We start from the raw sequence: 12,926 nt of genomic DNA on the forward strand, positions 1-12,926 counted from the left end.
AGCAGAATTTCATCAGTGACAAAAATGATTTATAATTTTGCAAAAAAAGCTTCACTCCAATTTAACAAAACATTAAGGAATGTTAATACTATCACAATATTCATTATGTATATATATGCAACTGAGAACAAGGATCACAACATTGTAATACATTCATAACAAATAGTTGAGAATTAGTCATTTTTGCACAACAAGCAGTCAAATTTTGAATTGGGAGACTATCATGAAAGCAAGACGTTATCACCTTACTGACAATAAGAAACTATCATATCACATGGGAAAATGTTTGTTTAAAACTTTGCATTTTTGTACCTTTTACTGGAGCGATTTCCTCTATCTTTTGAACCGGAACTGGTTCTTCAGGAGTAGGTTTCACAGCAACATCTGGCATTTTGAATATGTTTTATATTTAGCAAAAGTTTATCAAAAACAAAAATGAAATTTATTTAAACATCCAATGAAAATCACAAAAAGCATACAACAGATGATGGTAGCATCCTAATTGTATTTTTTCTTGCAGCACCCAGCTCATACAATTGATCTGCCTGCTGCCCCTTAACGACAGCATTTGATGTTATATCAGATTCCACACTTATGTTGACAACACTCACTTCTGCTGCTTCACCAGCAAATTATTAACCCCTCTGTTACATTTGCCTCATGTCAATTTCCAACATCTGGCACTGGCTGAGCAGAAAATTCCTCCAATTAAATATTGGGGAGACTCAACCAACTGTCTTTGGCTCCTCAAATCAACTGTCCAGCCACAAACTTAGTGCCCTCCACCCCCAGTCATTGTCTGAGGTTTGTTCTAACTGTTCACAACTTCGGCATCCTACTTCACCTTGAGCTGAGATTCTGATTCCATATCGTCTCCATCATTAAGACTGTCTTATTCCACCTCCATAATATTGTCGGTGTCGATACTTCCCCTAGTCCATTCATGCTTTTGTTGCCTTTAGACTCAACTATTCCAATGCTGTCCTGGCCTACCTCCCAACTTCCAACCTTTATAAACTTGAGATTACTAAAAACTCAGTTGCCCCTGTCCAAATTTGCACCAAGTCCCATTCACCTATAACACTAGTACATGCTGACCCATATTGGCTCCTGGTCTAGCATCTCCTTGAATCTAATATCGCCATCCTACTGTCAAATCCCCTCCATGGCCTTGCTTCTCTCTATCTCTATAGTATTCCCGACATGCGGCGGCGTGAAACACAGCCCACCATTGATGGGTGGAATGGACAATCGCAAACTGGTTTCATGACGAGAAACCGATCTTTTGGCCATCTCGCCATATTGTTCCCTTCCCCGCCCACCATGATGCCCAACGCCAAACGGGCCGTAAAATTTTGGCCGGTGTCTCTTCTTTTATTTCATTCACGGGATGTGAGCTTTGCTGGCATGTCCAGAATTTATTGCCCATCCCTAGCTGCCCATGAGAGGGTAGTGGTGAGCTGCCTGCTTGAACCACTGCAGTCCATGTGGTGTAGGTACACCCACAGTGCTGTTAGGGAGGGGGTTCCAGGACTTTGACCCCCAACAGTGAAGGAATGGTGAAATGTTTTCAAGTCAGGATGGTTAGTGACTTGGAGGAGAACTCCCAGGTGGTGGTGTTCCCATGTGTCTGCTGCCCTTGTCCTACTAGATGGTAGCTGTCATGGGCTTGGAAGGTGTTGTCTAAGGAGCCTTGGTGAACTCCTGCAGTGCATCTTGTAGATGGTACACACTACTGCTACTGTGCATCAGTGTTGGAGGGAGTGAATGTTTGTGGATGTGGTGCCAATCAAGCGGGCTGCTTTGTCCTGGATGGTGTCAAGCTTCTGGAATGTTTTGGGAGCTGCACTCATCCAGGCAAATGGGGAGCATTCCATCACACTCCTGACTTGTGCCTTGTAGATGATGGACAGGCTTTGGGCAGTCAGGAGGTGAGTTACTTGTCGTAGGATTCCTAGCCTCTGACCTGCTCTTATAGCCACAGTATTTATGAGGCTAGTGCAGTTCAGTTTCTGGTCAATGGTAGCCCGCAGGATGTTAGTCATGGGGGATTCTGTGATGGTAATGCCATTTGTGTCTGTGTCTCTGTCAGACACAGTGCCAGCAAGGAGAAAATGCCACTGCCAGGCCTCAAGCTGACCTGCCAGGGTTAAATTCCAGCGGTGGTGGAATAAAGCCCTAAAGTGGTTCTTAAATTGCACACGCTTTGCAGGAAGGCTGTCCTCAAGTCTTCGGGAACTTCACTGTAATGTATCTGCATATCATAATAAGTCCAGCACCCCAAAATCATCCGCCCACACTGGATCATCTGGGCACGTCGGCGTGTTTCACAATCATACATAAGTGACGTGCACCTGACAAGCTGCACTTGGCCCGAGATTTTGTGGTTTGTTTGTCTACCTAGCTTTGGGCAGCACTAGTGGTAATCAGCGCCAGGATTCACATCACTTTCAGGGGGGCTCACAAGCAGGTCTTTACCTACAGGCCAGGCATAAGGTAGGGGTGACTTTTAAACAGCTGCAGGGCTAGGATTTGCTTGGGGAAGGGAGAGAAGTGGCCTCAAGCAAGGGAAGGGGCTGCAGGGTGAGGGCTGTACTGGGGAATGGCGGTACCCCAAGGTATGTGTGGGGGCACATGTTGATCTGTGCAAGTGGCCTCAAGATAGTGAGGGCTGAAGACGCAGTCACCTGAGGAGGTGAGGCCAGATGGAGTTTTGAGGGCATGCGTGAGAGAGTGAGTAATGATGTCCCATGAGCTGGCGGTAAGTGAGATGCCAGTGAATGTCTGGTGGTCTTATGAACGTGTGCGTTTAGAGTGATGAGATGGTTGCCATATCATGGCGCCACAAATGAGATCATTCATCCTCTTCTGTGCAGCGTTGGCACTGACCACCACTTCCACCACCTCCCAAGCTGGAGCAGTGAGATTGCTGGACCTCCTGCGGCCATAGCAGGGGTGGAGTACATCACGGCAGGCCTCCAAAAGGCATTTCAGTGACGGGTCGATGAACTGTTGGCTTTCCTGGCCATGTCTTCACTGCAAGTACTGAGAACTGTGTGGGCAGCTGCAGTTTAGATCTTGCACCCAGAGGAAACGGTGAGGTAACGGCCTGGCGGACAATTTAGAGGCCTCCCACCAGTGAGACGGTGTGTTTCCTGTGGCTGCATAATTAATGAGGCAGGACTGGGGCAATACAGTATGAAAAGCCGCCATTGCGGCCGGCGGGTAAAATGTCCTTTTTCCCATCCGCTACTGCACTTGGTGCAAAGCTGGGATGATTCCACCTAGAGTCTCAGTCTCCTTTATGTAACAGTGGTCAGCAAACTGGGAGGTGATGCAAATATTGCCTGCTCCAGCCTGGAAGGAACCAGATGCATAAAAGACCACTACAGCAAAGGGGGGAGAAAAAAGTAAGCTGATCAACTTCTATAAAATATGGAATGGATTGATGGGATTGACAGAAGCAAGGTGGTTCCCTCCAGCAATGACAAAACACAAGGTAGCCATCCACACAAACCACAAGGACCATTTTTTTCCAATACAGCGTGTCAACAATCTTTCTTCTGAGGGACAATCCCACAATGGAACAAGCTGCCAAAGGAAATAATCACAGCCCCATCACTTGAAATCTTCAAGATCCATTTTTAGATTATTTCCATTTAAAAGTTTTCATTATCAGGACTGCCATTTCAGCAGGTCATGCCTGCTTTAGCTAGCGTTACCCTTATAAATGCTGCTGGAATATGGACATTAGTTTGTGATGCCAACACAACTAAATCAGAAGAAGAAGATCCATGGCCCGGTCACCTTCACAGACACCATCAGCGCCATCATCATCCTGTTCTGACGCTGCAGTTGTGGCTACAACAGGTGGTGGATTTCAGAAAGGACATCCTTAGTGAAATGGAGACATCTGACTTACTGTTCCTCATTGAGGTTCCTCATGTTTCTGTTGAAAGCCTTTGTCACCCTCCTTGTCCTATCGCTTCCAGCAATTTATTCTGCTCTGTGATCTTCTGTTCATTTGCTCTATCATACTGTAGTTCAAAAAGATGCAAACTACTGCATCCATGTCTCAGATCATGTGGTTTGTGAAGAATCCTTGAAGTCGGGACAAAGTCCTTCAACAACTCTGGAAACCTTCCAACCCCTTCAACAATTATAGTACAGCCAGTAGAAATCAATCAGCGACTAGCCGAAAAGAAATTGCTGATCCCTTAACTATATACTGGAGTGATGGGTCCTTTCTGCTGCTGAATGCCTGCTCAGCAGTGTGAGCTTAAGAAAGGATGTTGGCTGGAGTGTTCAGCTCCAAATTGGCAGCATTGTGTCAAATATTACATGCTGACTGATGCTCACTGTGTGTTCTCTAATGCCCTGAAAAAAATGGTGCAAGCATTGCTAGTACCCCAAATGCATGCATGCCACGGATGCCATTTTGTAGGAGAAAGTGCCAGAGAGCCGAAAAGCCAGGCACTAAGGAGCTAAATTTCTCAGCCTCTGTATTTTAATGCTTACCTAAGAATAATCATAGTATCAAAATTAATTCTAGGTCAACAAAAGAGCAGCACAATACAGTAATGGAATGGCACAATTATATAAGCAAACAATTTAAACAACACATATCGTAAAATAAGATTAACAAGTATAAGGGCATTGCCAATTTGATGCCTCTAAAAGAGAAATATTTTGCAAGATAATGACAAGATCAATACACTATTTATCAAAAGACAATGCTAATATAAAATATGTGGCTTCCTTTGTACCTTTTATTGGAGCAACCTTCTCTTTTCGTACAACTGGTTTCACTTCTTCAGGAAGAAACTCAGGAGCCTCTGACACTTTAAGAAAGTTAATTTTGGACAAAAAATATCAAAGACAGGCATTTAGAACAATTTAACACAGAAATACATGTAACATTAAACACGAAAAGAACCACCTAATGCATTGCACAGTGTGCCAGCTTGTTCCATTCACACAATAATTTCTCATTTTGCATCATGGTCCTACTGTATGTAAACTTATTGCCTTAAGCAATCTAGTTAATTAGTCTAGCAGCTACACCACAGCTCAATTACAAATGAATCTTCTGGATATTTTAAGGCTTTTTGTCAACTAGCCTAAATGATTTTAGTTGCAAATCTCCATATTTTCTATCATTTCCAGTAGCACTGCAAATATAATTTTTAATCAGGTGGGAGGTGGGGACCCTGCCATCTTTCCGCCTTCACCCCAGTTAAGTTCGTGAAGGAAAGGCCCATAGACAACCTTCTCGCCCCACTGCCAATTGAAATGCTTTAAATGGGCAATTAATGCCCACTTAAGGGTTTCATCCCACTGCTGCTGATTTAAACTGGGCAGGAGGGAGGCTTGCCATGCATGGAGCATGACAATCAAACCCATGGGGGTTGCTTGTGGGCTCCCATGATGAGGATCCCTCATTTAAAAATACTGAGGGTTTGTTCAAGGGGACCAGCATCAGGGGGAGGGGTTGGCCGCTGAGAGTCACCCCCTGCCCTTGCTGCTGAACCTCGTCCTTGGCGACATTCCTCCCACCATCACTCATCTCTGGCCTGGGATCCAGCAGAAGCCACCACTCCCAATGACATTGCCATTATGCTGGCCTCTGATTGGTTGGCAGCTGGCAGGATTTCTGCTCCTCGAATTCTTGATCCCAGGGAAGGTCCACCACTGGCCTTGTTAGTGTCTGAGTGGAGCACGATATCCTTGCTTAAAAGAGGTGATGATTGGCTCCTGTCGTTTTTTTTCAGCTGGCGACCAAGACCCCTACTGCCTCCACAAGATTCCAGCCAGTGTTTCTAATGCAATGTGTCCCTCAATTTAATGGATAAACAAAACTATAAACTGCAACATGCAAAATCAATCTGGGATGAATAAAAAGCACTCACGCAGACACACATAAACAAACACACTCACAGGCAGGGTGGTATTTAATGGATGCGGCTGGTGCCTCGCAGGTGGGAGCTCCATGTCGACTCCTTTTGGGAAGGCTAGCTAAATTAAGTACCAATCAGGCACTTAACTAGGCAGCGGTGAGCCTTTCACAGATCAAGGACTCTGGGGTGGAAATTGCCCCCAAGAACTACCAGCCAATCAAAAGCTGGCAGCTGTGCAGCTCAGCAGCGCCCACGTGAGCGGTGTGTATTGCCAGCAATACACCCAACCGAGGCCTGAATCACTGAGGGACCCAGGCCACACGCGAGTGATGACGAGATGGGTGTCAAAGGGTGAGGGGAGGGGTTGGCAGAAAGGAGAGGGAGATGAATCTCAGCAAGTCCCCACACTTCCTGATTCCAGGTCTCTTGATCAGGCACAGAGTACCTTTGAACAAGGGACCCCATTCTCCCCATCCACTGCACCCACCTGGAAGCCCACAAGCAATCCCAAAAGGGTTTGCTTTTCAGGGCATTAATTGCCCACTTAAGGGCCTCAATTGGTGGCAGGGGGCAGGAAAGCCGTCCACGAGCCTTCCTGCCCTGGACTTAATTGGGGGCAGAGGCAGGAAGGTGGTGGCATCCCCAGCTACCACCCTCTCACCTTTGCCATCAAACTCGCCTCGGGGCAGGCATCAAATTCCATCCACAGTGACAAACAGCAAAGTCAGCAAAATCATGTGCTTTTTAAAAAAAAAATAAAACCATGCTATGAATATTTCCATACCTTTTTTTGGAGGGACTATTTCTTTTCTTGAAACTGTAACTTGTTCAACCTCCTCAGCAACTGGCTTCTTAGGTTCTTTAAAGAATATTTTCATTTTTAAATAAGTTACATTCAAGAAAATTAACTTAGAATATTTTTAAAAGATGAAACAAAACATATGGAACAAAAGCATACAGTACAACAATTAGACTGCAAAGCACAGTCATCTGACACAAAAATACAATAAGAAGTGATAAATGTATAATAATAATTACAAATCTTACTCGTTGGAAATCTAATACAAATATGTATGTTCAAAAATTCACAATTTATATTTAAACTTCAAATCATAATATGTTTGAGATGGGGGGGTTGGTGAAATGTGAAATTAGCCACACTGCACTAAATTTTGTTGCATCTGTATCAAACCCTCTTTTGTAATTAGTTCCTGCAAAAATATAACTACAGGGAATCAGATCTAAAGATTGCATCAGCTCTTTGCATCAGTTTTCAAATGATGATGCTATTGTCCTGATAAAGCATTTGACAAAAGTGCAATTTAAACTGCTACAATAGAGATAATTCCAGGTTTGGTCTTAGATGATTTTGCTGATGGAACTGGTTCCATTTGTCCTAGAGTGCTTATGGAAGAGTTAGTAATACAAATTTTTCAAGTAATACATTCTTGGCACTTTATGTCATGTAAAGGTTATTAGTCCTTACTGAGTGAGTATCCAAACTTCCTTAGATATGTACAATTTTTAAAAGCTGTGCAATTCTAAATTAGTCCAAAAATGTATAAACAAACAAAGGCTTGACAATTTTAAACATTTTACACAGAACATTCAAAATTATCAGTAACAGGTGTGTACACAGACTATAGCAATTTTGAAGAACGAAAACTGCTTCGATCAAGTATATCAAATCTCAAAGAGCGCTACAAAAATAAAAAAATAAGCAAAGGTAAATGCAACAAGCTGGCATGTGTTTTGGAAAGACACAATGAAGACTAACAAGATCCACAGACATACACAGTGTTTTGCTGTAACAAACCGCAAGCTCTTTGTACCTTTTTGTGGTACTGCCTCCTCTACAATAGGAATCCGGGTGGGAGCAACTTTTTCAGGTACCTTTTCAGGTTCTGCTATTCTGGCAACTCCAGAAACTTAAAAGAAATTATCGTTATTGTAGGCTACAACAATTAACAGAAGATATTTATACGCATTTAACAACTATTTAACTATATTAACAAATTTCCTCTGTTCTCACATCTGCAGCAATTCCTATATTTTGCAGGAAAATGCACTTGAGCTGGATATAGGTAAGGCAGCAAGAAAAACTACTAAATAAATACTTTTTCATGTTCTTACTAATTTCAAATGGTTCTTTCATGTTTCCAGAATTTAAAATTACGTAATAAACAGCATGCATAAGTTCCATAATAGGTTTATTATCTGTTTGGTGTGTAATTATTAGGTGAAATGTATTTAATATTTTCTAAAAAACTAGCTTAGTCCTGTTAATGTTTCCATATTTTTCTAGTGCAGTTTCATTTTTGGCTGTGTTATGTACAGAAAGAGGCACAAGAAAATGCTCAAAGAAAATAGAACAAAAACTATACAACATAAGGAAAAAGCTTAACCATGATCTGGGAGCACAACAAACAATTACTAACAAAAGACATGCAAAGGAAATGCCAAACTGCAACAAATGTTTATCATACCCATTAGTACTATAGAAAACAACATAGCTTGAGTTTTGAAACTCACATGCTTACCATTTAGAAAGATCTCAGACTAATTAGCTTCATTACCCAAAATATTAAACTAATTTGAATATATTGAGATTTTAAATTCTTTTAAAAATCCTAAGGGAAGTTTGGTTTTCTTTCAAGTAACTTTTGTGGATTTTCTTGAACTTTTATACCAATTACACAGCAGTAAAGTACAAGGTAATGGACCACAATCAGACTCCCACAATGAGACAAAAACTTTCTCGAAAAGACGGGGATCAACACAAACACACACATACGAAGAGACTTGAATTTATGCAACAGTTGAGCAAAAATCAATAAATAAAAAGATGGTGAAACACCATTAGTATTTTAAAAGAAAAACAACAATCACAAGGGACGGATTATTTAAAGAAAGATATCTTCAAGGGTAAAATGATAATAGTACAAAAAGCACATTAAGAAACACAAGACTGTTAATTTTTGTACCTTCTTTTACATAAACTTCCTCTTCAATAGAAACATATTCGGTAGTTTTCCAGGGAGCCTCAGGAACTTTAAAAAAACATTTTTGATGTTACATCACTTTTTTTTTGGTCACAAAAATACAAAAGCGCATTTAAGAAATCTGAATGATGACCTATGATATGCTGATCATCTTTCAGTGATTTTAGCAAATTAAAAAGCACCGTAATTAGCAAAAATTTATATTTTCTCCTTAAAGTTCTAAATAATGTTGCATGCAATTCCATGAACACCAGTAGCTTTCTGAGGCCTCACCCAAATATTCATTCTTCCTAAATAAGAATAGGTAATAACATAACATTGTCTGTACCTTTCCAATGACTGAATTCATCTTCCTTCAAAGTCATGTAAGTAATTTCTTCACTTATCGGGAGTTTTTCTGTCACTGAAAAGATTTATCTTTCATTAGCTTACAATCAGTAACAGATAACACTTGAGACAGGACAGTAAACTTTTATAATGTAAAACAAGAAATTTCTAAACTTATTAAAATAATTTCAATAAAAACATAATTTTGTTCCATTTTTCTATTTGTGCTGTTTTGTTGGCAAAATACTGTTCCAACAGCTAGTGCTGATTTCATAATTGAGAAACTGACTGCAGGGAGCTTGACAATGAAAGAAAACTAAATTAATATTGATAAAGGTAAATAGTCATTAACCCAAGATTACTCAGGCAACCTTACATTTCAGATAATTTAGTTCTCATGCATGGTCACTTTCAATAACATTTCAAACTCAGTTTGCTTACTAATATTAATAGCCATTCTTTTTAAAGGAAAGTATTCCCAAAATAAATCAACAGAAATAGCGAAAAAGGGGGAAGACACAGAAAAATGCTAAATTTACATGAATGATTAACTATTTCAGATATCAGAAAATAACAGATTTTATTGGTTACTACTTAAAAAGATACTCAGACTGTAAAAATTTACTTTCAGTGAGCTAGTACGATTTCATCTGAGCAAGACTGTGGGTGAAATCTTCTGTTCTGGAGACTAAGGCTGGGATTTTCTGGCCCCGTTGTGGTGGGACCCACTAAGGAAGATTCAACAACCCAGCAAAAGTCACTGACTTTCGGCGGGCCGGATGATCCAGCCCTAAGTCCAGTGGTGGGTGGGAAAGTCGGGGTGATTCTGCTGGGCTGAACACGCATGATCTTCTGCTGTTCAGCTCATTAATTATGCAACCACAAGGAGCTCAGCGAATCAGTGAAGGAAGTCATCCGCCCCACCATTACTTCATGGAGTCGAAGGTCCTGGCGCCATATTTAAACAGCACCTAGACAACCTTTCATCTTCCCCCAGACAATCTCTTAAAAATGCTCACTGAACAGTTTTTCACCCTCGCCCTCTGGTCCTTTGCCGCAGCCCCCTGCCAGTCCTGCCTCTGTCTCACCCCTACCCACTGCTCATACCTCCTGTGGCCAGCCTTGGCACAGCTTGTGCTATAGGCACCCAATATGTATCAGTGATGGTTTAAAAGGAAGATGAAAGCAGCATCCACTGACCTCAAAGTCATGGGTGAAGTGAAGCCCACCAAGTGTGCATCACTTGAATACAGTTGTAAAACAGAAAGTTCTATTTAGCCATTGGCAGCATACTTAATTTGGAGGGGGCACATGATTCCGGGAAGTTGGCCTTTTAATAAGCATTCATGAGATGCTAATGAACGCAAATAGGGTTCCTGATTGCTCATGGGGAAACTCGACCTGCCTTTAACCCACTTTGAAAGTTAACAGAACAAAATTCCAAACTATTTTCCCATTGTCAGGAAAATGATGTTTTGACTCATGCCAAATTAATTGCTCCCGCCCGCCATGATTCCTGCTGCTGGAATCTGGATTCTGAAGATTCCACTTTGTACCATTGATGTGAAAATAACTAACTTAACCAGCTTTAAGTCCTCTAACAATAGAATAAGTAAAAGATTAAAAGCAAAGAGGCAGAAATCAGTGTCTATCATATTGGACTTGTGGGTGAAATATCAGAGATAGAGTCTCCAGTAACTGGGAATGGCAGATTCTTCTCATAAAGGCACCTACTGGAAACGGGAGTTAGTGCACCTCAAATATTACAATCAAGGGGCTAATGTCTTTTTGAGAACACCAATGCTCTGCTAAATTTGGATGGGTCTACCAGTGGCCTAACCAGCACTCCTTAAAGGGACCACCGAAAGCCAATGAGAAAAAGTTAATTTTAATGCGTCTTTACTTAGCTTAATATGGAGCAGCAGTTCTTCTCTTCATTCCACAGCAGTGCTGCAGGCATCTACCAGCCTACATTTGCCTCTTTTCCCCAGGGCAGCCAATTAATAGTCAGAGGGCAGGCTCACCATCCAATTAAGGATAGTGGGCAGGCTGTCAAAGCTAGCTGGAAGGTCAATCAGCCGCCTTCCAGCTTGAAAGGAGAATCAGCTGCAACAGACGGTAAGTAAAGGAGAGGGAGCTTCAAAATGGATGTGCTCTCTTGAACCTTTTGAAATTTATTGTGAGTAGGGGGAGGTGGTGGCAGGGTGAGGCCCTCCACAGGACGACCTGTGGCTGTTATAGCTGCCAAGCAGGGCCTTTACACCCAGCCACCCCATGTGGCCATTGGCTCCCTGGTCTGTTACCGGGAGGCCATTTCCAAGTAGCTAAACTGGCCCCCCTCCAGCTATGGGAACCTGGAGGCTGACTGGAAAATTTCTTAACTGACCTTAAAAGGCTCATAATGAGCCTGGTCAGCTGCATGCAGGTGGGCACTCCTGCTGCTGCCGCCCATCCTGCAAAATGGCCTGGGTGCAGGATGAAGCCTGGGAACTGGTACCCTGGCCAGCACCGGTATTTTCTTCCTAACCTCCATCACGTCTACCTCTGTTCCCAGTTGACTAACTTCTAAGAAGCTGACAGTCGCCTGTAGATCAACAAGTGCACAATCTCTGAAGAAGTGGTGTGAGCTCCGTTCTCTCACCTGGGCATGGTTGGAGTTCTTCAGTTTCATTGATCCAAAGCTTCCAATATGTTAGTTTCACTGAGGAAGCACTCCCCACGGTGCACATGCCTGCCTAACCCTGGCAAGTTGCCGATAGCTCGGAAAATACTTGCACTGGTTGTTAAAGCCAGTATGCATGGTTAAAACAGCACATAACATCGTTTTTGAATATGATAATTATTATCTGACAGCTTCAAAGAGTCCCCACTCGCCTGTTAACCCACCTGGGTGAAATTTGGAAATGGACTGGATGATGTCAGGATTCCAAACTGGCATCATTTCTATTGATTTTAACTCCCTATTCCCACCCAAACCTGCCTCCCTTGCCTGTTAAGATTCTACCCATTAATTCTGATCCTCTCTCTACAGATGTTGTCAGGCCTGCCAAACATTTCCAGCATATTCTGTCTTAATTTCAGATTTCCAGAATCTGCAGTATTTTGTACTTGCATGTTTCAATAATGTTTATTTTTAGAATGCTGGAATACCTAGAACTTAATCATCTCCATAACTTATTAAAACACAAAGGATCTAAATATGTTACCTATTTTTTCTCTCCATTCTTCTTCTAAAACATAGAAATGAGGAAAAGATATGTAAATAACAAATAATTCCAAAAATTCAAACAAGATGCATTTACACAGCTTATTGAAAATGTCACAAAGAGAGATACAGGACACAAAGGAACCTCAAAAATTTGCTGAAAAATGCAGTTTTGACAATTAAATAATACTTGATTGAAATTTTGGTTTTGAAAGAAAAATCCAAACACACTCCAATTAGACCAAGACCCCTTTGATGATACAAATACGAGAGCAATTAGTTCAGAAATGTAAGTGGTATTTTTTCAACTGGAATTCCAATATAGGAATGTCTAAACAATACAGAAGGAGTAATAATTTGTTTTTGTTTCTGTTCTTTTTGTGGCCCCATTGTATTACTATTTTATCGAACAATTTAATGTAAGAAATGAAATGAGGGCAGAATCTTGATGGGGCGTTGGGGGTCTCACCTGCCTTCCCTTGGAATCAAGAGCCT

The 12,926-nt window shown here is 41.7% G+C and overlaps 1 protein-coding gene across 1 annotated transcript in view; it reads right to left on the reverse strand.

The window, feature by feature from the left end:
* The window catches only part of ttn.1 (titin, tandem duplicate 1), a 685,821-nt gene that overhangs the window by 208,314 nt on the left and 464,581 nt on the right, over positions 1-12,926 (reverse strand). The window contains exons 138-144 of the mRNA XM_041201521.1: positions 12,433-12,456; positions 9,228-9,302; positions 8,882-8,947; positions 7,730-7,825; positions 6,682-6,756; positions 4,767-4,841; positions 313-384 (exon numbers count right to left, since the gene is read on the reverse strand). Coding sequence (XP_041057455.1) covers positions 313-384; positions 4,767-4,841; positions 6,682-6,756; positions 7,730-7,825; positions 8,882-8,947; positions 9,228-9,302; positions 12,433-12,456 — 483 coding nt within the window. The remainder of the gene's footprint in view (positions 1-312; positions 385-4,766; positions 4,842-6,681; positions 6,757-7,729; positions 7,826-8,881; positions 8,948-9,227; positions 9,303-12,432; positions 12,457-12,926) is intronic.

This window comes from Carcharodon carcharias, chromosome 12 (assembly GCF_017639515.1).
Source record: "Carcharodon carcharias isolate sCarCar2 chromosome 12, sCarCar2.pri, whole genome shotgun sequence".
NCBI classification, from domain to species: Eukaryota; Metazoa; Chordata; class Chondrichthyes; order Lamniformes; family Lamnidae; genus Carcharodon; species Carcharodon carcharias.